At 34.4% G+C, this 27,796-nt stretch overlaps 2 protein-coding genes across 3 annotated transcripts; one reads left to right on the top strand and one right to left on the bottom strand.

Moving 5' to 3' along the window:
* Positions 1-988: 988 nt before the first annotated feature.
* Positions 989-12,825, bottom strand: LOC138333313 (WD repeat-containing protein 41-like). Its single transcript, XM_069281609.1, has 14 exons — positions 12,689-12,825; positions 11,884-11,996; positions 11,082-11,130; positions 10,484-10,615; positions 10,061-10,123; positions 8,844-8,958; positions 8,305-8,373; positions 7,584-7,700; positions 6,461-6,615; positions 4,555-4,679; positions 3,106-3,237; positions 2,786-2,870; positions 2,088-2,156; positions 989-1,610 (listed from the first exon to the last, which is right to left on the bottom strand). The coding sequence occupies exons 1-14, from the start codon at positions 12,746-12,748 to the stop codon at positions 1,536-1,538; spliced, it is 1,359 nt and encodes a 452-aa protein (XP_069137710.1). The 5' UTR covers positions 12,749-12,825; the 3' UTR covers positions 989-1,535.
* A 1,485-nt stretch (positions 12,826-14,310) lies between these two features.
* Positions 14,311-26,656, top strand: LOC138333312 (fructose-1,6-bisphosphatase 1-like). 2 transcript variants are annotated; one of them, XM_069281607.1, is made up of 8 exons: positions 14,311-14,627; positions 17,906-18,068; positions 19,006-19,098; positions 20,642-20,656; positions 22,675-22,818; positions 23,334-23,471; positions 23,823-23,939; positions 24,515-26,656. In XM_069281607.1, exons 1-8 carry the CDS (start codon positions 14,455-14,457, stop codon positions 24,698-24,700), a joined length of 1,029 nt encoding a protein of 342 aa, XP_069137708.1. In that variant the 5' UTR covers positions 14,311-14,454; the 3' UTR covers positions 24,701-26,656. The 2 variants fall into 2 exon arrangements, with proteins under 2 accessions (XP_069137708.1, XP_069137709.1); XM_069281608.1 differs by lacking the exon at positions 20,642-20,656.
* Positions 26,657-27,796: the final 1,140 nt, after the last annotated feature.

Raw genomic sequence — 27,796 nt, 5'->3', positions numbered from 1 at the left:
TGATAGAAAATATTTGTCGTTATTGTATACTTTTTAAAATTTTATGGCTCCACATTAACCGTGGGAATAATGAAATTTGTATGTTTTTTCGTGACGGTTATTTAAACATTTCCGTAGCCATAATTAAAATGCGTTTAATCGTTGCCAGAAAAATCTATAGGTTGTGCATACCTCCATACAAACAATACAATGTATCGCTCACACTGGTGTAATGCCAATAATGTTTCTGAATAAGTTCATTGTTCTTTCTGATAATATTAACCTCTAAATCCCCTATGGGGCCCTCCTCCCCGCCCCCAGGGGTCATTATACAAGTGTTCCCCCAAGGATGTTTATGGACATTCCATGCAGAACTTATGAACGTTTGACACTCTATTTTTGTCTCCTAGCCCCCGGGGTCAGAGCAAATGTCGTTGCAGATGCTTGTGGCCAAAAATTATCAGAAACTGGTGTTTAAAGAGGATTTACTATACCGAAACTGGCACAAAAATTATCATTCTGTCCCCTTCCCCAAAGGATTCAATTTGATCACTGACTACAAATTTAATTAAATCTCTTGAAGCATTCATTGATTGCAGCATACACGAAACAAAATTACAAACCATCAAACGAAAAAAGGCATTAGAAATATTCACGCGAACGATGCAATATGAATATGAATTTTTTCAACTCTGTTCAACATGTATAGTAGCTAAAATGACCTTCTAGAACAAACAAATTTAACACAAGTTTACAGCTTATTCTATATTCAATGCGTATTTATTAAAAACTTGAATTATGGAAAAATTATCATATTTGTAAATAAACATCAACTAATTTTTCATTAAAGAAATTCATTATATTCATTTCGCATGCCTTGTTCAGACGACATGTATATTGCATGTCCTTAGCAATTGTAAACAAAAGGAAAAACTTAACAAAACAACAATATTTATAAAACTTAACTGGCTATGTTAATACCATGGTAACATGTACATCATCCAATAAATTGATTCAACTTGAAGCAGTGTTTTTATTTAATTTTTGATTTCGAGAAGTGACTAGATTTGAATGATATAATCAGATATTGTCATGACAACGACAGACGTTGTGGCGACATTTCTTGTTGAGGTTGTCGTTCATATGGTGATGAAATGTAAATAATTCTAACGACACTGACAAAATGACACGTCCAGATATTGTCAGATATTATAACGACATCACTGTAACATTATGTTGAGACATCATGATGACATTTTCTGACTGTTCTACTTACGTCCGGTAAACAGAGTCCTATACTTTTTCTGACACCTTGACGCTCATTGGCTCTGTAGTTTTATTTGATAATAAATCATTATGACACTTTTTAGCTTTACATTGTCAGAGATCAACAACATTATTAATTTGTTAAACGTCGTGAAGTCGTTTTCAGATATCTAAATGACATTGTCCACATCAAGTTTGTTGGATATTATGATGGCGTCGACAGATATTGTATGATATGATCTAGCCCATATGGTGTTGTCAATAACTGGTGAAGTGGTATAATCCTGTTGTTACACTATGCCACTTGGGTTTAGAAATTGTTCCTGTATCATCTGGTTCCTCTTCATTGATTGTAACTCAGCATTCTACAAAATAAAACACCACCAAATATGATCCTAAATTTCTACTTGTAGTTGAGCATTACACAAAATCTGTCTCTTAAGATCTCTGGTCAAATCTTTTATATCATACTTACCTCAAAACTTTGGACAAAGTCTCAACGGTAAGTAAAATCATTCTACATAGCAGTTATGTTCACATGTCAAAATGTCGCGAAGTTTGAAACAGAAAACAATTTTGTACAACATGTAGTCTTAAAATGACTATGAATGGTTTGGGCCCAAATCTGTTATTTAGTGATTAATTTGTTGTATTTTAAATATCTAGTACATCTCTGATTCATCTATAATGACTGTTTTCTAAGCTTGCAGCTGTAGGTTCCATGGTAACTATCGAAAAATATGCATGAATTATAAATTAACCTTGTTGACGGAAGAATATGAATATGATATAAGATAAACATTTTTACATACATAAAACTAATGCACACAGTCAGTACTGACCTTCCAGGCAATGACTAATCCATCGACACCACATGACAGCATACCCTCTAACCCACAGTCTACCACCATCTGTAACATGTATAGTAAATATCTGATGTTAAAATACTATACAAAAACAAAGGCCTAATGGGCCTGAATTGCTCATCTGCTACTTGGTTATCATGGTGAATTTTATAGGTGCAAGGCAGTAAACTTCAAGACTTTTCCATGCTTTACTAAAGTAACTTTAAATGAAGGTCAAGGTCAAGAAAGACCTTCATCCATTCCAAGCATGCCACAGTAACAATATCAGCTCCCCAGGCCTGTTTGTTATTAACAAGAAATTGCTGAAATCTTCTAGCCTATTTGAACCCTGTGACCTTGAATGAAGGTAAAGATAGCTCTATATCACTTACAGGCAGGTTAGCTGAAATGGAAAGTAAACTTCTGTTTTGTCAAAGCCTTTCTGGTAGTACCAAAAAATTGCTGATTTCATTCTCATTTCATAAACAAAACATCCAGCGCATACAAACCGAAGTCCACGGAGCCTTAGCGGCCACCTGGGTATTGACTCTTTGTATCAATTTATTCATTATGGCCCTTACCCTTGATTTCAACAAAGTATTATTATAATAAAACAGCTGTCCTGAAAATATTTATCATGAAAAAGAGTTGAGCCTTCACCAATGATGACACAGGTACAAACAGGAAATCCTTACCTGTACAGCTCCTGAGTGAGCAAGACATTCACCTATAAGGGCTGGCTCAGGTAATATATCTTTGCACTGTCTAAGTTGGTCACAGCTGCAACAGATATAGATATAACCATAAGTTACCATGGTAACTGTTTTTCAATAATATCAAGGTTTTGTTACAATAAGAATGATGAAAGTTAGCAAAATATTGTACCAAGTGACAGTCAAACACAGTTATAGAAGTAAGGGAGAGCCTGGGCAATGAGGAAACTAAAATAGAGTTGATATTGACCTCCATGTGATCATATAATAGCCAATGAGAATAGTGGAAACAGAAAGTATACCTAATATCCAGGAACCTTTCAATTGGTCGGAGATCCATGTCTGACTTATCCTCTGGACCTGAACCATTGAGGTGAGGGGAGTAGCCCCAAAGACGTATACTGCCATCTTCAGAACATGTGGCTAAATATGCCCTACCAGACAAAATAATCAAACTCAATCACCCCTGTATTGTTATAATGAACTGTTCCAGGTTTTGAATTACAGAAAATAATTCAGGGGTATTATCCTAGATATTGCAAATGTTTAGTATATTTATTTTATAAGTAATTTATTCAGCAATATCTATGTTACAGCGTTCGGAAAACAGTTCTTATATATTGAAGCTTGTACGGTGGCTGATTTGCGCCATTTTCGTTTTTTCGTCTTTTCGTCTTTTCGGGGCGAAAAGACGGGGCGAAAAGACGAGAATTAAAAAAACCTTAATTTTCGTCTTTTCGTCTTTTCGCCCCGAAAAGACGAAATTTAACAACTTTAAATTTCGTCTTTTTCGCCGCGAAAAGACGAAAAGTCAAACAACACGAAAAGACGAAAGTGATACACGCTAATTAGCGACTTTGATTCTCGTCTTTTCGCCTTCAAAATTCTCTAACCTTTAAATTTAACTAACCTTAATTTTCGTCTTTTCGTCTTTTCGCCTGGAAAAGACGAAAATTAACAAACCTTAAATTTCGTCTTTTCGTCTTTTCGCCCCGAAAAGACGAAATTTAACAAACCTTAATTTTCGTGTTTTCGTCTTTTCGCCTGGAAAAAAGACGAAAATTAACAAACCTTAAATTTCGTCTTTTTCGTCTTTTCGCCTGGAAAAGACGAAAATTAACAAACCTTAAATTTCGTCTTTTCGTCTTTTCGCCTTTCTGTCTGGTGTGGAAGTCATTTTGAAATCTTGTTATCTTAATATTGACTTAATTGTTCAATATAGAAGCATCAAAGTAGTTTATGATAACAATCGATTTATTAAATTGATAGTATTACAAGTATCTTCATCAATATAACTAAGATTAGAAGTTTTTAAAACAGAAGTCAACATGTTTGTTTTACAGTAGTTACGTAGATTTCTCACGTGGCATATGCCACGTGCACTAACAGATTTATTTCTGCAAATCCTTTGGCGTGATTGATACATTTTTTTAAAATTCATTAATATCTTATTTTTTGTGTTCTAATCGCCCTCTTTAGCAATTACGCTTATCAAAACATTGCCGTGTATATGTAAGGACCATAATGAACTTAAGATGCTAAACATAGCACTACAGGAGTTGCCTCCCCTACACAACTTGAAAAAAAAGTTGTCGCTTATGTTTATTAAATCTCATGATAAACAGTTAAAAAAGCTTTTTTGTACTTGAAGTTGAATTTTTTACGGATATATAATTTTGTAGATTTAATCGCCCCCAAAATCATGAAAATTTATTATACATGAAAACATATCATGCTTATGATATACTCACCCGTCACAAACAAAAGTCATGTGTAGGATTTTAGAGAAATGGGCGCTGACTTTCTCACATAATAGTTTCTTTGAGGAGATATCAAACAGACCAAATCCAGAGCCAATTGCTGCCAACAGGAATCGCTGAAACAAAGATTGTAAATCTGAAACCTTGGGCCTACTATTACATGTTCTTTCAAATGTGGGGAGGGGGTGGTAATGTAAGTGGTAATGAAAACTATTTCTGGAAAATCTGTGTATACCCACATCAAAATAAAGTACAGAAAAGTATACTTTTATGCTACGTTTTTTGTACTTTTTTTTGTGCTATTTACAAAAAGCTCAAAAAAAGTATACTTTTTTTTGTACTTTTCTGTAATAAAAGTATACTTTTTTGTACTTTTCTTGACTAAAAGTATACTTTTTTGTACTTTTTCTGGATTTTTAGCTTCCCTTGTCAAAACTATGCTTTTTTTGTACTTTTTCTGGACTTAGAATTTTTCAGCTATTTTTGTTGTACTTTTTTGTAATGAAATCTTTCTTTTTTCTAACTTTACCTTGCACATTTCATGTCAAATTAAGCTTTCTATATTTTTCATAATTGGGTTATATTGAAATAGTGAACTAATAAAAACAAAACCAATTTTGTCCATTTCAAGTGTTTCATTTACTACATGTATATCGTTCAGTATACCATTATGTGAAGTAAACAGACTTTTTTTTTTAAACAGTACCTCACTACTTCCCTGTGACAGATGTTGAGACATTGACAGAAGTCTCTGGTACACACACACAGCAAAAGCAATCTGCAATTCAATATTTTGGGTTCCATGAAATAATCGCCGGAGCTGTCCAATAAAGTCCTCAAATAAAAACATGATGAACACCAGAGTGGATCAAGTAGTTGGACTTTGTCTGTCAGGTGGAGGAGGAGCTGAACATTGGATGTTGAACATCTTTCATCATACATTGTTGGTAAATTTAAATCACACTCTATCAGCATGTTCTTACATCTTACAATGTCCTTGGTTGTAATTCTTTCTTTAAACAAATTGTAGATAGAATAGACAAGGAGAAACAGGTGATCATACTAGTCACTTGGTAATATACCATACACACAGGGCAAGCTGTAGTACAATAAAAAGTTCTGAAGTCCTGCAGCCTTGAAATGGTTTAAATCATTCAGTGACCTTGGCAGTCTATCAATGAAGTTTGGTGGTTAATTTGGCCATTAGACGTTTATCCACTTCAGCAAGTATGGTTGGAATACTGAATACTTCAAGTCTATGTGTTTTATCAAACCCAAAGATTTAACAATATATTCACAACACCTAGAAGTACACAGTGCATGTAGTCAATGGACACTCCTTGAACAATGTCAAAGTATGGCAAAAAGCTAAACCAGTTTAGTCCTTTAACACCAAGCATATTTGTGTTACAGGAAGCTCCATTTATCTTTCGCTGTTCAGCTTCTTCTCCATTTTTTGTCAAAGATTCAAGAGTCCGTTCTTTACCATATCCACGTGGGCCGTTCATGTTGAAAGGGTATGATAGTGTATGACCTCTGTGGGGAGGGGTTGGTAATGATCGAGTGGTAATGAAAACTATTGTTAGAAAACCTGTGTATATAGTGACCTGGTTACCATGGCAACCAAAATTTTGGCAATAATGTTCCCCATCATAGTATCCAAAGTTTCATTGACCCAGTAGTAGGATGGACAGACAGACAGAGACAAACAAATTCCATTAGACCCCCTAACTTCATTGTGTGGTGGGTGTTTATAATCAAGATGGGGTTGGTTGGTTATTATAATCATGATGGAGCTTGATGGAACAGAACGGATATGAGTGACACTACAGGCACCATATTCCATGGTGATAAAAAACTGATACTACATGTGTAGGTACCAGACTATGATACGTACCTCCTCCAGACAAAGAACATGTTGTATACTGTAGGGATAGAGGTGGTCCTTTCCCTGGTAACAGTCAACAGTGTTTAATTTACACGTCGGCAGGAACGTCTGTGATGACCATATCACTATTGTACCGTCTAGAGATCCACTTGCAAAGCACTGATCTGTCATACAAAACTTTTCATTATAATATACAGTCATGTTCAGAGATCTATAAATCGCAAAATAATGCTGATAAGTATCATTCAATTTTAATAACGACATCAACAGATGAGTAAGACCATATTTTTAAACAGATACCTGTGCTAGGAGAAACATGATACATTAAACCAGAATCTTAGTTGCATACATTAGACCCTGTTAGGATCAATACCTTCTTATAAAACTGGAATCCCAGTCATTCTTTACATACTTTAAAATTTGAATATTTGCATATCTATATATAGTCTTACTGGAAATGAGAATGGATTATTAAGTCCATGGTGGTTGTGCAATTATATAGAGCTATAACAGTCTGTGACTTTAAGCACTAGGCCCAAGTCTAGTAATTTTACGGCCAGACTAGTGCCAATTATAATGAACTAGTTTGATTGGACACTGGCTTTTTGCCCAAATAAAATCAGTATAAAATTCTGAATGCATCATTTTGTGAGAATTTGCGTTCATTAACGCATCTATTCAGACTGTAATTTGGGTCAAAACTCGTAAAGTGATGATGACTGAGTGCTGAAGCAAAATGACTGTGCACAGTCTACAGTTTTGAAAAAAAAAAAAGTTGCTTGATCCAATCAATATCATACTTATTATTCTATTCACATTACATAAGCTTACAAAGTCCATTACTTTTCCAAAAAGAACCAGATGGAATACTTTAAACAGAGTACAGTAAATACACTTATTTTAGTACAGTCAAATTTTAGCACAAACAAGGAAAACTTTAAATTATATTTTATTAGCGCAGATATGAATTAGTACAATTCGATGGTTCAATACTAGAAATACCCTTCCACAAAATTTAGTGTTGTACATGCATAAGTGTTTCGTTAACATCGAGAAAAGCATTAAAATATATCTATCACTAAAATCAGTATGCTAACAGTATATCTTAATTCACACATAGCAGAGGGCATACCTGAGAGATTGGTGAGGCTTCGGATAGCTTCTAGGTGAGATGGTAAATTCTTTAAAAATGTTACCTCTCCTGTTTCTATCACATTGTCAGCTGTTCTTGTATTCACCTGGTAAACACCTGGAACAATCAATGTGTTAAATTAAGTATATAAATAATATAATACTTTTTCATATGTGGATATGAAGGATAGAGATATTCTACCTGAGGGTCACAAAATGTAGTAAAACCCGAGGCTTGCCGATGGTTTTACAACATTTTGTGATCCCGAGGTTATAATATCCATATCCTTCATATCTATATACATGAAAAAGAATTTTTCTCTTATACCTCAACAATTTTTCACCATTTTAAAATAAATTTGAAAAAAATATGATTGCAAGTTAATTCTCCAAACATGCAAATTGCATGATATTTCAATGCAAAACCCATTGTTTGTATCTTTTAAAGTTAACCCTGTCTAGTTAATGAAAAACAAGAGGCCCAAGGGCCTTAATGGTCATCAGGGTCATTCCAGGAAAGTTTCGGCCAAATCGCACTGGTAGAACTTGTGAAGTTCAAAATGTGTTTTCGGACGAATAACAACACTTTGTTGGGACAATGTCATTTTAATTTCAGGCAAGTTCCAGCAAAATTGCCAAAGAAAGTTGCTTTACAATATATGGTATTCTATAGAAAATTATAGTACATGATATGTTATTTTCCTGTTCTTCTGACAACTTACCTAGCTGTTTCCCTGAGGCAGCCACCACTCTGTCTTTTTGTCCACATACATGGACCAGTAAGTATATATCTGACAAAATATTGCATACACTTTTCAGTTATGTCCATATTTTGTTTGCTTTTGAGTAACATCCAATCAACAGTCAGGGTAATTTACGGAAATGGATTATTTAGGAGGTGGAGGAAAGCCAGAGTAACTGGAGAAAAACCATTGGCCTACAGTGCCAATGAAATTCAAACTTGAAAGCCAGAGGTGGAGGGTCGGTAATATTGACCACAGTGATTAAACGTGTAATGTAAACCCTCATATTCTGTACAAACTGCTTTGAAAAGTGGCAAATAAAATTGACAGCATATGTAATAGAGTTCATATATGCATATAATTTCAATATATATATACTACTGTACATTAAAAAGAATTTGTTTATCTTATATCTTGAGTACATTAAGTAAGACTGGGAAATCTTACATGAAGTCTACACCTCGAACCATACTATAAGTCTCTACATTATAATAATACCTAGATAAATGTATGTATACCTTCTATTTCCTTTTCTGTACGATGATAACAGTCCAGAAGTTTTCCGGCACCAGACCACAGATGAAGACTTTGTCCCGCCGACAGGAATACATCATCATTAATCGAGAGGAGACACTGGAAATTGTAAAGGGAGACAATTCATATGGATAATGACAAATATTATACATGTAATCCATGTAAGACTTCATAATGTTCATAAGGGAAAATAACGGGTACAAAAAATGTAATCCATCCATAATATTAGCAGACCATTAACTGTACATCATTTAATGAGAAGAACTACTACAGATTGTAATGGGAGACAATTCAAATAGAAGATGGCATAAAATCATACAAGACTTCATTATACTTATAAGGGGAAATAACTTATCCAGAAAATGTAATCCATCGATGATATTACTAATAATTAGTGGACCATTAACTGTACATGTCCTTAGGGGACAAGGTTTCTCTGACTCTCGGGATGAAAGGATCTCCATATGGGGGTTTGATGAATGCATAGTCTTTCAAAATTGGTACCGGTAGACTACTGTCTTTTTTAACAAAACGATCAGGAATCAGAATGAGGAGACTGAAATTGATAACTTACCCTGGAAAGTTGGCAAGCATGCGATATGAATACTTCAAAATGTTTCTAAGGGGAGATAACTCAAACAAAAAAAGTAGAAAATCATCCAACTCAAATTAAGCATTGTTAGTAATGTAAATAACACAATCAATGATTTATCTACATGTGTCTCAGAACTAAATCAGATTACTGGAAGTATAGAGTGAGTAACCCTGTGCAATGTGAAAGGTTCCAACTCTAAACAAAACTTGGCCTAACTACTGTAATTTTGTTTTCTCATATATTACAGAAGTGCCAGATATTGTTGACTCATTTTTCAAGCATTTTGCATGCTTAGTATGAGTAAATCTAACTTGGGTTGTAAATAGTTGCAGATTTGGCATCTAAGACTTATTGGGAAAGGAGCAAGGCTCCGGGACTGGATTTTTTTTATGTTGATCATGCATCAATAACCAGGTAGGTCATTGGATAGAGTAGGTGTTATGGGGCTTTTAGAGAAACTTAGATAAATGTAGCAATTGCCATATATCTGTAAGTAATTGGGATAGGTTCATATGGTAACATGACCCAGCTAGCATGTCCCTAAAGGAGGCATACAAATTTCTGAATCTTCTTCATACATGTTGATCCACGATTAACATTACTTACCTTTACAGAGGCTCCATGCTCTGTTAGAGTTTGTAGACATTTACCTGTGTCAAGGTCCCATACCTGTTGATTAGAGTTTGAAATGAATAATGGCAGAATCCTAAAATATGTCTAACATAAAACAAAAACTCATCACAAACTCTGCTTATCAAGGGCGATAACTCTTTCAATGAAAAGGATATACCAGTAGATTATTTATACAAATTATAGCATATAACATATGTAAAGTTTTAATGAAAAAAAATAAAATAAATACCAACATCAATTCATATAGCAGCAAAGATGAAACATAATTAAGCAATATCCTCAATAGCATTAAAGATTTTAACATACTTTATATTGACATTTTTTTTCTAACACTTCAAGAAACAACAAACAGAATAACATCATCATATAAATGTCTTTTGTATCAAGTAAGTTTACCTTGAGAGATTTGTCAGATGATCCGGTCAGCAGCCAATCAGAATCACCAGAATAACTAGCACTTGACCTCAGCAGAAGCAATGATGTGATTGGTCGAGTGTGACCACTTAGCACAAATAATTTCACACAGAGCTAAAAAAAAATCAGATTTATCATTATCATTTTTTTTACACTGAATTGCATGATTTGACAAAAATATTATGATATATTTCATAATTATTTTAAGAGGTTATGCTATTGTGAGAATTTCGTAAATTGTGTGACTACGAGGAGAGTGCTATCAACTAAACTATGATCACCCTCGATACTCCAGAGGTTACTATTATTGAAATTTGGACTAGCCTTTTATACAGTTATTGTACAAAGTAAGTCATAAATCTGATAATCAATTTGAACAAATTATCAAGTCAAGTAACCTACATAAGTTTTCATATTAATGAAATTGAGGTCTCAAAACGGAGAGGGTGCTTATAGGGATGTCAAAGAAGGATGGTGTACAGCATGCAGCTGAAATTTATTTCAATCGCCACACTTTCATGATATTAGAAGCAGATTTCAGTAAATCATTGGAAATGATAAATAATAAAGGTGTGTGTACCTGTATGTCCCATACCACTGCTAAGTTGTCATCTCCTATAGATACACACCTGTCAGTAAAACAAAGATAAATCATGGCAACAAAGGTCATTTGACTATTCAAAAAATGAAGGCATATTTTCATATATCATTACAACAATGATTAGGTGATCAATAACTGTGTTGAAATAACCAAGAAAAATGATATTCTCCACTTCTACTTCATTGTAACAGGGCGAGAGAAGTGTGCCACCAGCCGGGCTCAAACCCGCAACCCTGGACTTACTGGTCCGCCACTCTACTGACTGAGCTAAAGGAAAATTCCCCCTGGCACAAAGCTAAAAGGCAACCGTATCACTATGTACATATAAACCTGCTACATAATTATTTATTGTTGACTCTGTCAATATTGACAATTACATCAAAACAAAGATCTCAACATAAATCAAATCAATTTATATTTAGTCTTTACACTGCCCAAGAATCCTAGTTGTGGCCTAATTTTCACCAGACTTTAAAAAGTCATTGTTATGTATTGTTAACATTTAAATTATACTGGTATCACTTTTTCCAAATACATTTGTGTATTGATTGTACTCCAGATTTAATTTATGGGTAATTATAAGCAAGTTCTTTTTAAAAATGGTATTTTTTCAAAAATGTGTAAAAAATACATGTATAAAAGGGTAGTACTAGTTTTGCAAGTGACAAGCTTAAGGTTTAATGTACACTTACAGTGGGTAAGTGTACTTTAAGTGTACAAGCTGCAGGTAAATTTAGGTTAACAAATAACATAGTACACTGTATAGATAAATGAGTATAACCTTTTGTCGTCTACTGGGTGAAGCTGTCGGATAATGTCACTGTGCTGCTGTAGTATTAGTACTTCTGTAAATGGATTCAGTGGCTGGTCTCCTTCTATCTCTTCTACCTTGACCTGTTCATCAAGATACAATGTACAGTATTATAGTTTTCTTGCAATTTATCAGAAACCTATATACACATATTCATGTTAATATGCATATGGTTTCTTTACATATGAAAAGCTGTCTCATCTACAAAGATTGTACAGGAATATTAATCACAACCAATATTACAAAAGGAAACAAGTCATGCATGAAATCCCAACGGGATCGTGACATCCGCCATGATCTACAGTGTCAGTCAAAGGAAAGGGGGATCTTTTCTCAAATCACTTTTTGATATTGGATACTAATGGAGACCATGCACCTGATGTATTTTAATTTCAATGGTTCCGATGTTATACCAGAGATTTAAATTAAACCATCTATGTCTCAGCTGGTTATTGCATACTGGCTGTATTTACACATGTGGCAAGATCGTCAGAAATTTCAGACTATTTTATTACAGTGCATGAGTGCATGTACATCAGTACATGCACAGGGCCATGTAGGCTATATGAAACAATAGCCAGAAATACATTTTATATGTATTTCTGGCTAATTTTTTATATATAAACTATACATGGCCCTGTGGTACATGTAACAACTACACACGAGTGTCATACTGCACAACATTACTTGGTTTTAAACAGTTAACACAACACCAGGGACTTAGATTTAACACAGATTTAAATAGTATCTAAATCTCTGATAACACATACATCACCTTTGTACTTTTTGTGGTTGATTCAATGTTTGATCGCCACAACTTCTGAAATACTGACATCCTCAGTTGTATGGTTTCATTTCCGGGAAATCCTCGGGAAACACTGCTAGAAATAAAATGACGTCATAGATCGAAAAAGAGATTTCCCGCGAAATTACGAAAAAAGTGCTTTATGGAGACACGTGCTTCGAGATTCCATGGACGTCCTTGCAGATGGCAAGGTTGGTTTTTTCTAGAAAAAATGACATTATTGGGATTTGTAAATATCTGTTAGAGTAGTTTTTGTCTTTTTTCCCCATTGAAATAGAAATTTTGGGCGTTTCCGTTAGAAACGACGCCATTGAACCTATCGTGGATGTGGCGCTGCGGGTACATGTATGTAATTTTGGTATACATTGTACACACTATTTATCGATTCTATCGCAATTGCATATCTATTTTGGGTATTTATTTGATTACACGCATTTTCGTGATTTTCACAAATTCGATATTTTTAGAAGAGAATAAAAAAACAACGGTAAGTGTGGTGTACATGTACATAGTATTCTCTGATAAAATATTACAATGTATTTCCAAGACACACTGTCAGAAATGATCGGATTAACTTGTACATGTACATTGTACCACCCTCGGATTAACGTGTACACATGTACATAATGTACATTGTACCACACTCGGATTAACACATGAGAACCGACTTGGATTACCGATTTAGTAGAGGCATATAGTGAGAAAAATACAGGTAAGTTGATTACTACCGACACAGCACATTTACGATCTCTACACCCCTGGACTATCTCATAGTAAAACTGGAGGCAACAGAACAGAACAGGTAATTTAGTCATTTAATGTACATCAAAAGAGCCGTATAACGGTACACTGTGGTTGACCGTGTGGCTTTGATGTTAGGCGTCGCTCTCTCTGTAGTCTTCATAGGAAATCTTTGCTGGCCTTTGATTGGTCAAATATTTTCCGCTGAACTGCCTTCAATTTCACTATGAGATACTGTAGTCCAGGGGTGTAGAGATCGTAAGTGATCGGAACCCCTGGAATATCGAGGATGCCGACACAGAAATGTCAGCGAAAATTGGAAAAGGAAATAATCCCATCGCCATTTTAGTGTATGACATTTAAGGATCGGTCCGAAAATAAGGAAGAAATCATTAATTAAAAATTTACACTGTACAGTAATACAAAGCCAAACCACCAAAGTTAGACCACCAGTGGGCGGAGCTTAACTGGCCATTGTGACGTCACTAATTACTGTTAATATCTTTAAAATACATTGTGTACATGAACATTGTTTTACGTGTTGCATTTTAAAGAAAGAAATCACAACGCGAGTATGACAATTTTCTACAGCTATGTATTTTTATTGATTGATTTAATTATTAATGTTTTCGAGTCTATCGGCACCAGGGCACGTCTCTAGGTCATCGCAATAGGAACTCCATCGGGCATTCTATGAAGAATACATATTTTCTCGTTTACGGAAAGTGCCGAAGGTTCCCGATTGTAGGTCATCGTAGACCTTTTCCAAAACAACTTTGTTTACAGCAAAGGTTACGCGTGAAATGCAACGTGGAGGTGTGTTTCTCTCGACCAATCAAAAACCTCCAAACAAAATATAGTTCAAGGCCGGAAGACCTCAACACGAACACGGCAACAGATAAGAGAAGCACTGACGCTGTGCATGATTATTTATCCCAAAAAGTCGGCGTAGTCCGTGAACTAGCGTTTTAAAGTTAACTTTTATAACCCGTAAAATGAGTGGAGAGGCTCCAATAGATACAGAACCGGTCACATTGACACGATATGTGCTAGCGGAACAGAAGAAACACCCTCAGGCTACCGGAGACTTCTCTCAGCTGATCAACTTTCTACAGACGGCCGTGAAAGCTGTGTCATCAGCCGTGAGGAAAGCCGGTATCCACAAACTGTAAGTGTGTCAGTGATAAACTAGAGTCAACATTAAGTATTAGTTCTCAACTAAATCGATCGTGACTTTGCAATATGTAAAGAGTTATAGCCACTGGATCAATTAATCAGTTAATTACAACTTGGCACAGGGGTTTGAGAAGTTCATAAGACATCTACAATATAATTAGGCCTAGGTCCTACTAACGTTATAGGCTACAGTATTACTATTGAACAAAAGCTTTTAAGCTCACCTGGACCGTAGGACCAAGGTGAGCTTATGCGATACCCTGGCTTCCGGCGTCCGGTGTACGTTCGTCCGTCAACAATCGACTTCTTCTCCATAACTGCTGGTTTTGGAATTCAACAAAATTTGACTGGAAGCATCCTCATGGGTTACTGACTGAAAATTGTACAAATGATGGGAATGACCCCCAGGGGACTGAGGAGCAGGGTCAAAAGGGGTCAATTTGGCTATTTCCATATTTATAAACAACTTCTCTGAAACTACAAATGTAAGCATGGATATAGCACCCATAATGCAATGGTAGCATCTCTAAAGGGTGGGGATTCAAAATTGTACAATTCAATAATAGCGCTGACCCACCGGGCCTGAGGGGCCAGGTCAAAAGGGGTCAATTTGGCTATTTCTGTATAAATGACTTCTTCTATGAAACAAGCATGGGATACATAGTACTCATAATGCAATTGTAGCAATGAATTGGTGGGGATTCATAATTGTATAAATGATGGGGCTGGACCCCCTCCGGGGGCCTGAGGGGCGGGGTCAAGAGGGGTTAATTTGGCAATTTCCATAAAAACAACTTCTTCTCACAAAATAAGCATGGGAGAGCACTCATAATTGCAATGGTAGTATCCTATAGGATGGGGATCCAAAATTGTACAAATGATGGGGATGACCACCTAGGGCTTTAGGCACGGGGCAAAAAAAGATTCAATTAGGCTACTATTTGGATAATTTTCATATAAATTACTTCCTCTCTGAAACTATGTATTGAATAGATAAATTAAACCAATTGTGGGGTCAATTTTTGCTAACTTTTCGAAATGTAAGAGTCTTTGTGATAATTACTAAAAAAACAAACCAGATGAGCAATACAGGCCCTCTGGACCTCTTGTTTAAATCAAACTTATTGAGACCAAAACAACTGGACATTCTGTCTGCAATGCACACATACAGTATATAGAAAAACTCCTGATATATGCTTTGGATCAAGACAATACACTAAACATCATTAAATTACTATTTTTCCTAGTGCATCATTTTGTAGAAATTTGCTTGAAATTATCCTGACATGGTCCAGACAAAGTACTGTTGTTTTTTGCGTCGATCAATATTGAATTTTTTTATGGCCACCACAGCTGCCATCTGGAAAACACATTTTGAACTTCTCAAGTTCTACCAATGCCATTTGGCTGAAACTTGCTTGAAATGGTCGTGATGTGGTCCCAACAAAATGTTGTTATTTTTCGGGTCGATTGAAATTCAAAATGGCCACCATAACTGCCAACTTCCTCTCAAGTTCTACCAGTGCAATTTGGCTGAAATAGGCAGAACTATATCAGTATAAACCCTTACTAAATTTTCTAATCCCTGTGTTTGATATATCTGTCAATGTACAATATATATGATATACCTAAACGTGTTGTGTGTATCACCGAACAGGATCCTATGAGTAAGTCATGCATCAAATACTGTAAGGTAAATGTACTTAGGGATGAAACCTTTAATAGGATGTGAATTAAGTACTGTAAGTGGTTTTAACTATAAATAGATTCATAAAGTGGTCAAAATAAATCCATGTACACCTATACTACAGTATCACCTATACTACAGTATACCTAATTACCTATAACCAAATAGATACAGTGTATTTAATTAATGAAATTCAATCAAAGTAAGTTAGGCAGTATCCCAATTGTGAAATCAATTTTCACTCAATTTTCAAACAATTTTAGTTAGGGGAAATACACTCCATGGAGTCAGGTTGTTCATCTGTAGACACATTCAACCGACAACTCCTCCTTAACCTGGTAACAATTTTTACAACCGACAACTCCTCCTTAACCTGGTAACAATTTTTACATAAAGGTGTGTGTATTCCCCACCCCCCTTCCTCTTTTCAGAGTACTACATGTAGTTATGCCACTTTTTTCAAAGTTATCGACCAGTTTTCTTTTGTCGTTTTGGATTAAAAATCTGAAATCATTGACATGTTTGCAGGGGTGGGGGAGGGGGGATATAATGGTGGCCTCCTGGATGACAGTTGAAGGTTGCTGCAGGTTTAAGCAAGGTGTAACATATTGACAAATGTAAAACTGATAAAACCTCTAAGCCATGCCAACTTAACCGGAGTTGTGACCTCCTTTCTGTACAAGTCGACTAGCAAATATTTAACCTCTGTCTGCTTGGTGTGGAGATAAAGATTGAATAAGAAATCTATCATAATAAAAGATTTCTTGTTCAATCTTAGTATCTATCATTTTTGACATCATTCCTATAAAAAATAAAGTTAGTAAATTAGATATTAGTGATATTAATTGACATCACATTAGTTTTACCTGGGTTATCTAATATAAGTCCACTGATGCAAACAAACATGAATTGTGGTGATCGAACTGCATCATAGTGCAACCTCACTGAAGTGTACCGTGGCTACCAAAGATACCAAGCAGCCCACCCCATCCAATCATCCAGTCTCTTTCTCTATTTGCTGAACACTATCAAGGAACAAAACATAGACTGTAGTGTACAAAAAATTGCTTATGCCTTTCCTGAAGGGCATAGACTACATACATTTGATTGCTTACACCTTTCCTGAAGGGCATAGACTACATACATTTGATTGCTTACACCCTTTCCTACAGGGCAAAGACTGTATATATAATTGCTTACGCCTTTCCTGAAGGGCATAGACTGTACATGTATATGCATTGCATGTCAATACTACATGTTATTCCATGATGCCTATGGTATACCTACCGGTATTATAATAATATTTTTTTTGTGACAAAACAAAATTAAGTGCAGCAGGACTGGACTAAAGGTTGATCATTGGAGACCAGGTAACTCAATTGGTAGATTATCTGGCTATCGTTGAAGGTCATGGGTTCAAGTGCTACATTTTCTCCTCTCCAGTTATATTATAAGCTGCAAGTTATATGTACATTAATATTCTGGAATAATTTTTTTTTCTTTTCTTCAGCTTTCTAATAAAATTTCTTCATCTCATTTAACTTTTGATGCATTTTGGATTTATTGTTTTTTGTATATGACAGATATGGAATCTCAGGAGCAACCAATGTCACAGGAGATGAGGTTAAAAAGCTGGATGTGTTGTCAAACGACTTATTTATCAACATGCTTAAATCCTCATTCCTCACATGTCTGTTGGTATCAGAGGAGAATGACAAAGCTATCATTGTGGAAACAGAAAAACAGGTACAATGTAACTGTAGTGAACTATCATGTGGCAATGTAACTGTAGTGTATCATGTGACAATGTAACTGTTGTGTATCATGTGACAATGTAACTGTTGTGTATCATGTGACAATGTAACTGTAGTGTATCATGTGACAATGTAACTGCAGTGTATCACGTGACAATGTAACTGTAGTGTATCATGTGACAATGTAACTGTAGTGTATCATGTGACAATGTAATTGTAGTGTATTATGTGACAATGTATCTAGTGTATCATGTGACAATGTAACTGTAGTGTATCATGTGACAATTAATGTAACTGCAGTGTATCATGTGACAATGTAACTGTAGTGTATCATGTGACAATGTAACTGCAGTGTATCATGTGACAATGTAACTGTAGTGTATCATGTGACAATGTAAATATAGTGTATTATGTGACAAAGTTCTTTGTTAATCAATATCATATCCTGTTTCAAAGAAATGAAAGTTCGAAATTTGGATGATACTGATAGATTAGTGTGGTCACATCATGTGGTTGGGATTCATTTCCCATCCCCAGTACAGATCTGAAAAGATTAGTAGTTACCAGCCCAATCACATGGGTTTTCTCCATTGGGATACATACTCCAGTTTCCAATGAATAAGAATCAGTTAAAAAAAACTTGTTTTGCAATCTAATTAAATAAAGTTTATATTTACTCTAGACATGCTGGCATGCTATCTGTAATTTCGACCGGATAAAATTTATTCATCGTATAACTGTACTAGCATTGCTTTTTTTCTTTCTAAGTGTTATATGAACAGTGATACATTTTGAAAGTAAGACAAAATCTGTTTGACTGTAATTCAGTGATTTTTTGTGGAAGGAAGTACATATATTCATACATGAATATTTTTTACTTTCAGTAAAGTATTACATTTATTTTTATGAAATGATTTGTCCATTTCCAGGGAAAGTATATTGTAGCCTTCGACCCCTTAGATGGCTCCTCTAACATCGACTGTTTAGTGTCCATTGGATCAATCTTCTCCATTTACAGAAAGGTAAACTTTTAAAACAACTTTTAATTCAATTAGACGAATGAAATTAAATGGTACTTGAGTCATGGTGGCTGCTGGGGTTTAGGGTTTATTTTCTACTGTAGCTACAACTGTAAATCAGCATTCTTTCACAGCTTCTAAATTACATGATTTTAATATCAAAACAAGTTTTGGAAGATTAACATACACAAATTTGATATTTTAAAGTGAACAGTTGGGCAAGGATGGCTAAAGTCGGTAAAAATGGTGTGAATGTATCCAGTAAATTTCTTATGAAATAGAAAAATAAAATTCTCGCCAAAATCTGTCTGCGTAAAGAAATTAATTTAAAGTACACCTAAAACGTCTCCCGGCTGATATTCCGTGGTTACATTTATCGCTTTCAATGCTTTCAACTTTCTTTACTTTAATGGTCCGAACTGGGAAACATAAGCAGAACTTGGCCGTCGTATTAATATGTGAGAACATTTGGAAGGCCAATGAACGCATTTAGACTGGTTTTCTTTGCCCGACTATTCACTTTAATGATATGTGTTATGTCTACATTCACATATACAGAGGTAAACTTTCGCAATTTTACTTTAATATTTTTGAAGTAAATTGCATATGAAAGAAAGTTGGTATACAGTAAACATTTCATGTTTGACAGTTGTATGGTGTATGGATGTAGGTTGATCATTTTACTCTGGGTACTTAAGTTTTTCTCTAACACCAAATTTCGAACTTAGTGAATGGATCAGACTGAGTGTTACCACATGTTTGACAACAAATTAGACCATATCAAGTTAATTACCACTGGTGTGTTGGAAACAGCCTATAAATACCTATCTACTCATGTGAATAAACCACTCAGATTTGGGGTAGTTTAATTTGTTTACTACAGATAATGGTTAATGTAATGTAATATAGAAGGAACACTAATCATACACAAGTCAGAGGCTCACGTGCTTGAGTTGTTAAATCTAGATTTGTTCATCGACCCTCGTAATTTGATATTGCAACAATATATGAGTGGGAGGAAATTACATTGTATACACGTATATATATGTGTACATGTATATATTATAAGTAAATTAGATGCATGATCTTTTAAAATGCACTGGTTTCGTATCAAAGAAAATTTTGGAAAAAAAACACATTTCATCATGATCATTTACAGTTTGTAAGGTAGTGATATTTTTACGTCAAACAAATGTTATGTGTGACGATGAAAAGACCTTATTTGACCCAATAAGCGCAGGGGCGCTAAAAAGTAAGTAATAAATCATTTTGCAAAAGAAGTCAATAAAGAAATTCAGTTTTCAAATTTTCAGCCTGAATGTAATTAATTCAAGGTAAATGAAATTGGAGCCGTAAAAAGGGGAGGGGTACTTATAGGGAGGGGGTACTTATTGGGTCGAATACGGTAATAACCTTCTACTTGATGGCAAAGTTGTAAAGTTTCTTTAAAGAAAAAAAACATGAATGAAATTTATCATTTGAAACTAAATGAAATTAATCATTTAAAACTATTAACTTGTAATATATTTTATTTCAATGTTTTCAGCCTAATAAATCTAATGTAAGTGCATGGTCTGGATAGAACCCTGAGTATTTAGTCCTTTACATACACGAGAGTGAAACCTGTCTATTCTGACTTTTGCATGGTCTGGATAGAACCCTGAGTATTTAGTCCTTTACATACACGAGAGTGAAACCTGTCTATTCTGACTTTTACATATTCTAACATCATTTTGTTTTATTTTCCTAATGAAAAACTCATTTCCTCTTTAAAAGCACCACCCCACACACCTCTTTAAAAGCACCACCCCACACACCTACACCCAAAGTCAGATGAGAGAGGGGGAAAAAACGTAGAATATGTACCTAGGATTTTTATATTTTCTTAATTATGTTAAACATTGGTAAATTGGTACTGCAGTTAGATATTTTGGTAGACCAGTTTCACTGTACTGAACATTTTGATCAGCCTTTCTTTACCTTTAAATGTTATACAAGGGTGTTCCAAAAATGTCATCTACGCTTTATTTCACTAAAATTTTGCTACTGCCTCAGGCCAATAAAATGACCATTGGAGTACAATACAATTTTGATCATATCACTTTAAAATGTAGCAATTTTCTTTGACAACAAGAGCATGGTTTGCTTTAGTAACAGTTGCCTTCCAAAAGCAGGAATGGGGTACGTCTAGCTTATGCATATCCCACCCATAAGGCACAACTTGATATATTGGAGTCAGAAAAGTTGGCAAACTTTCCTTCCCCATCCTGTGATTATTTTCCGATACTGAAATTTGAACGGTCAGAAAAATAGATAAACTAAAATTGGACTGTGTCTTTTGTGTGCCAAGGTGAAGACTATCAACAGTGCATCAGAAATTGGATTGACACTCGGAAAATACAAATAATGAGCGTTTTGAAGGGCAGAGACTGATAAACTCACTTACAATTTTGATGAAAAAAAGGCAAATGACAATATTTGTGGAACACTTGTGGTATTGTTGTTAATTTTATATTATTTTAAAAATGCAAAAATATCAACTTAAATATACACACAACATTACTTTTTAAGCTAATCACGAGTGGCTATTTTTCATCTTGGTCACTTAAATGTTTGACACTAGGTGGTGTGACTATATGTCACTAGTAGAAGTGACACATAATTACCACGCAGCCTTACAAGTCATATAATAATTGTTTTCGTTACATTTTAGTTTATATTCAATTTGATTTAATTTATTTGTTTATGGCATGTTATTTGTTTGTTTTCAGTCAAAGTGTGAAGTTGCTTCCTTTTACCATTAAAATATAGTTCTTTTACAGACAATATGCCACTGCTTTTGATTTTAAAGCTTAATTATTATAAGTATATATATGTATATGTAATGCAATATCGTGTAGCATTTGTAATAGGATTCAGTGTAGAGTATTTCAGTACTGCCAAAAAAAATGCTTTCATAAAGTGTGTGTGAATAGAATTCACCATATTTTCTTCCTCTTTTGTTATCTTGGCTTTGTTGTAAATGTTAGTCTTCATGCATGTACCATATTTTTTCCTGCAATAAGCTTTAGATATGCAAATTACTATGTATAATACAGATGTATTGATAAGGAGTTTCAACCATATTAGGTTTCTTAAAAATGTCTGTAGTTTAAAAATAAAATCATAAACATGAAAGCATTATGCACTTATATTGAGAAAGACTTTAATTAAAACATTGAATTTTGATGTAAAGGTACATTGATAAAACTGGTTAAGAAACTTTTCTTCCTATTTTATACTTTTGAACTCTATGTTCAACATACAGTTTGTTGTCATTATAGTCGATTTTAATTGTACATAGAGAGAATTCCTTTAGCTCAGTAAACCAGTCAGTCGAGAGGACACGGGTTTGAGCCCAGCTGGTGGCACACTGTTTTCACTCTGTTTCATTTAGTGTTGTGACCAGGATTCAAACCTGGGTTGTTGTGGTTGTACAATTAAAATCTGCTACATCGTAATGAAATTATCCCTACTTCATTTTGAAATTTTACACTGGAATTTGTTCTCGGTGTAATAAAAGCCTTTCATGTGTCACAGGCGGATGATTCTCCTGTAACAGAAGCCGATGCCTTACAACCAGGAAACCAACTCGTTGCCGCGGGATACGCTCTGTACGGTAGCGCCACCATGATCGTTCTCTCCATAGGAAATGACTGTGTCAATGGATTTATGTTGGATCCAGTATGTTCAAATTCTTATCTACTCTTTATCTACTTACATTTAACGTTAAACTCAAATTATGAAATCAAAGTAATTAACAGAACATAGTCAGCTGTGTTCAATATGAGAATCTATTTTTCACATAACTGTCCCGTTCAGCCATGTCATAAATATCGTAAAACATGCACGTAATAATACTATTGTGACATCACAGGTAGTATAATAATGTCTTAATCAAAATATCATGACGCATGATTGTCTCGGTTAACAAAAATATCAAATTTAGATCTGAGTCTAATTTCGCTATTCTTACATGCATTTTACATATGAAATTAAAAGTTTTGTCTCTATTCTTGTGACTACATTATGTAATTGATTAAACTTGTTGAATAAGTTGATATGCTAATCAAGGCTCATATGGCATATAAAATTATTCAACTCATTTAATAAATTTCATATTATGTATCCACTTATATACGATCATCTATATCTTACTATATAAGATGATAACAGGTAGTCATTATTTACCACTACAGGCCATAGGAGAGTTCATTCTGACCAACCCTAACATCACAATCAAGCCAAGAGGGAAGATCTTCTCCATCAATGAAGGCTATGCCAAGTTTTGGGACAAGGCTACAGCTGAGTATGTCAAGAGGAAGAAGTTTCCAGAGGTGATTTTAATTTTCTACTGATTGAGTCAAAGTAAAACTTTGTCCACTTTATTTTGTCTGTGGCCCTCATGATGTTAGCTAATTAATGAACTGTACCCTTGATGATAGGAATGGACATGTTCAGAATTTTGCCCTTGCATGGTTGAGATGAATCTTTTGAAATTAATTTGCTGATGTTACCTATGCTTTAATGGACCCTTGATGATCTTCATGGACATTTCCACAATCCTGCTCTTTGTTGAGATGTATCTTATGTGATTAATTTTCTATAAAATTTGAAAAAGAAAGATTTTCTACCTCTGTCACTGTCATACTGGTAGTTGTGATCGTTTAAGTTATTTTATGTTTCAGACTGGTAAACCTTACGGAGCCCGTTATATTGGATCTATGGTAGCCGATGTTCACAGAACACTAGTGTATGGTGGGATATTTATGTACCCAGCAACCTCTGAGGCTCCTAAGGGGAAGGTGAGGCTTTAGAAGAATTCAAAATCTGTTGGTCGTAGATCATGCAATATTGTTTTAATATTCTTATTCCTTCAAACTATTGTCCATATGTACTAATTTTTGAATTACCGTATTTGCCATAACAATTTTTATTAGTGAACCAAAATGTACCGTAAGCTTTGAAAGAAAAAAGTCAGCCATATTTTCAGCCATATGTTCAGCCATATCTTAACTCTTTCTGAACTGATGACACAGTAAACATGCATACCGTATGGCATATAACCATGAGACACATTATTATGTCGTGATTCACTATGAATCTCATGTAAAAGACTTGTAAGTGCATTTGATATGGGATACAATGCTGATGTTGCAAAACATCATTAAATTCATGGGATGAAGGCTTTTGAACAATTTCAATTCCTTCACTAAGGGGAAGGGCACTTATAAGTGGAGGGGCGCTAATTACAGCAAATATAGTAAGTATTAATACAACTTTTAAGACTTTTATCTCATTATACTTTATATAAAGACGGGGAAGTAAATTGCTACGAAAACAAGTTGGTTTACAAAACGTTTATATTTTCTATTTCCAGCTGCGTTTACTGTATGAGAGTAACCCCATGGCCTTTATCATAGAACAGGCCGGTGGAATGGCCATTACTGGAACCGAGAGGATACTGGACATCCAACCGACCTCGATTCACGTGAGATGTCCGGTATTCATGGGATCTAAGGAAGATGTCCAGGAAGTAGCTGATCTCTATAAACAATTCTCCTAAGATACCGTTAACCACGTTATTTTTGTGATATACATATTTTTGTATAATTTCGTGAGAGCTGAGTTGTATCGAGGATGTAAAAATCTTTGATCGCACATTTATACATTTGTGAATATGTTGAAATAAATGAAGATGTAAAAATTTAGCATATGTGAAAATAAAGTTGTTTTATTAGAAAAAAAAGATTATCTGAGACAAACTATAGATAAATCCTTATTACCTATTTATCTTTTTGATTTTTAAGGACACAATGGAAGTTCTGTGTAAAAAATTAATATCTTTCAAAAAAACTCATGACAATAAAATGTGGAATCAAATAATCTCATTAAAATAATTTTTTACATATTTTTATTCTCGTAAATTATTAACAACAGGGATTGGACACAAGTTTTCCCGAATTAGTGACGTCCTCTTTCTCATTAAATGTAAGCTGTGAAACCAAGAAAAATGAATTGTAAGAAAATTATGTTGACTACAATACAATTAAGTGGTCAGTCACAAGCTGTAAAATGGAACTATGATAAACTGATCATGATCATGCATACTTATTATGCAAACTTTTTCTTAGATGAAAGAAAAGGAGAGTGAAAGAGTGGGAATTGATTTAGGTGTAAGTTCAGTAGAATGGAACTTTTTTTCATGTAAACATGTCTATTGTTGACCTTAAGATCTCTTTAAAAATATTTCACTGGTTTAACAAGTGAATTGAATTATTATCATAGTTGGTGTAGTTCTGAACTTATAGTTTAGTAGCAAAATTACTTTTTGAGGGATTTTTCATTTTATAGACTAGGAAATAATGTATTAATATTAAATGCTAAAATAACATGTTTAGTTGACATCTGTAAAATGTTTATTCTGTCTTTGCATATTACAGAGTTAGCTCCCTTATGGGTAGGTATCCATGGTGACATCAGTATTTTGTAGTGAATTTTTGAGGTAAAGCAGGAAGAACTAAAAAGCAACACCATCATACACATTTGGTGAAAAAAGTTGATAAAATGTGCCATATTGTTTTGATATACAGATAATCTTTGTGTGATTGAGCCTCTTTGGTACAAAATACCAAAAGGTAGATGCACTTGACTAAATGTGTTTATTAGTGAAAAATGTATTGTATGGCTTTACAAATGACATTGTTTTGATATCCAGTGTTGTGACCACCACCTACATCAAACAGGCTTAGAGAAATTGTATGTGCATAGTGTGTGATAGCAAGAATATTTCTGGTAAGACAAGCTCACATTTCTCCTATCCTACAACGAAAGTTCTACGATCTCTGTCATTTGTTCTAAATATTGACTTTCTATCATTAAATGTTATTTGATGTAGTGTCAATTGTCTTGTTTCTGAATTAGAAAGTTTTCAGAATTTTGACAAAATGAGCATTTAAAACTTTGATATCACATCAGGCAATTACTGATTGATAAAAACATATCGATCTTTATTTCCATTATTGAGAGTTCTTCCTTGTTTATAATTGATATTGTTTTACCAAACAAAAAAGAATTATACATAGAATGTGAAATAAATACAATTTTTAATACAATACATATATAATATGTATATTGTTTACCTCGTTATGTTTTTTTGTCTTTAATGCTTATTGGTGTGTTCGAAATCCAAGTGTTCCAAATAACATTGCAATATATATTACTACAACAAAAAATTACGTGTTTACCATTTATTTTTGTATAAGTATAAGAATACTGCATAGTACTTAGCCTCTTAAGAAAGGTATTCAGGATGACTGAAAGATTATTCATTGTATATAATGGACTGTTCTCGCAATTTTTCCGCCATTTTAAGAATGTGATGCGAGAATGTTTGTAATAAAAGTGTGATAAAAGAATATATTGAGGGATTTTTATATAGGCTTTTCTAAAGGTCGCTCTTTAGATGTAATTATTCAAGACTATTTCCTTTATTTTCAATAAAAATATAGATAGAAAAAAATATCTTTCTTTGTTTTTATATCTTGATTTGTTTTCATATCAACATTAATGTATTCTTTATATTAAACAGACTTTACATACACGATGCTGAAGATAGTCTAGCATGACTATTTGTCATCATTGTAGTGTGTAGCACATTTAAAAAAAATATTTTGCTGTTTTCTTTAAGGAGCATGTTTGCAGAGATTAATTAGGGCCCCGCATCCTACATGTTTGTAGTTGAAAATTGTTATCTTTATTTCACAGAAAGTACTGAAGGAATCTGTCTCAAATTTCATAGATAGGTTTCCCCTAGGAACAAGATTGCCATCAGGCAGCCATTGGATTTTGATATTTAAAGCCTAAAAAACAAAAAAAATATCTCCTTTCCATTGTCAGACATAGAGCATTCTTTGGTGGGTGCCAAGATCCCACTAGGATCTCTTGTACTATACTGTAGTCATTTTGTAATCGTAAAGGCCCATTGAGCAGGACCATTTCTGACATGTCAGTTTTCTAGTTATGCCGCTCACTAATTCCTATTGTTCTTCAGCACATCAGTAAATTTCTGTATATTTTGCTGGTGTATAGAATTCATGGATAAACCAATTTCATTAAAAGTGCAAATCCATGTACAGCGAAAATAAACCAAAAAGTTTGATCCCTATGCAGTATAACATTATCTTTATGTAGTTTTAGAGTCACTGTTGCCATGACATATTGCTGTATCCCATGTCGAGTGTAGTTGTCGGGTACTGACCATTGGGCAGTGGGTTTTTTTCACTGAATACTCCAGCTTTCCTCCACCTCCTTAATCTGGTACTTTCTTAAATGACTCTGACTGTTAACTAGGCAAATTAATTTGCATTCCTTATAAAGGTAAATGCAATGTGTTATGGAGATTAACTTTGTAAGCCATTCTGATTTTGTCTGGATATATGTACTTCCTGACATTTTCTCTTCAGTTCAATTTGAACATTAGTAAGAGATAAGAGATGAAGACCTAATGGTTTGGTTTTATTAGTTGAATGTCCTATTAACAGCCAGGTTTGTTGGTAGAGGAAAGTCGGAGTACCCGGAGAAAAACCACTGACAAGCGGTCCATACCTGGCAACTGCCCCACTTGGGATTCGACCTCGCGACCCAGAGGTGGAGGGCTTGT

This window comes from Argopecten irradians, chromosome 10 (genome assembly GCF_041381155.1).
Source record: "Argopecten irradians isolate NY chromosome 10, Ai_NY, whole genome shotgun sequence".
NCBI classification, from domain to species: domain Eukaryota; kingdom Metazoa; phylum Mollusca; class Bivalvia; order Pectinida; family Pectinidae; genus Argopecten; species Argopecten irradians.
Note: the sequence above shows the minus strand (reverse complement) of the source record. Positions and strands in the feature narration are given on the sequence as shown.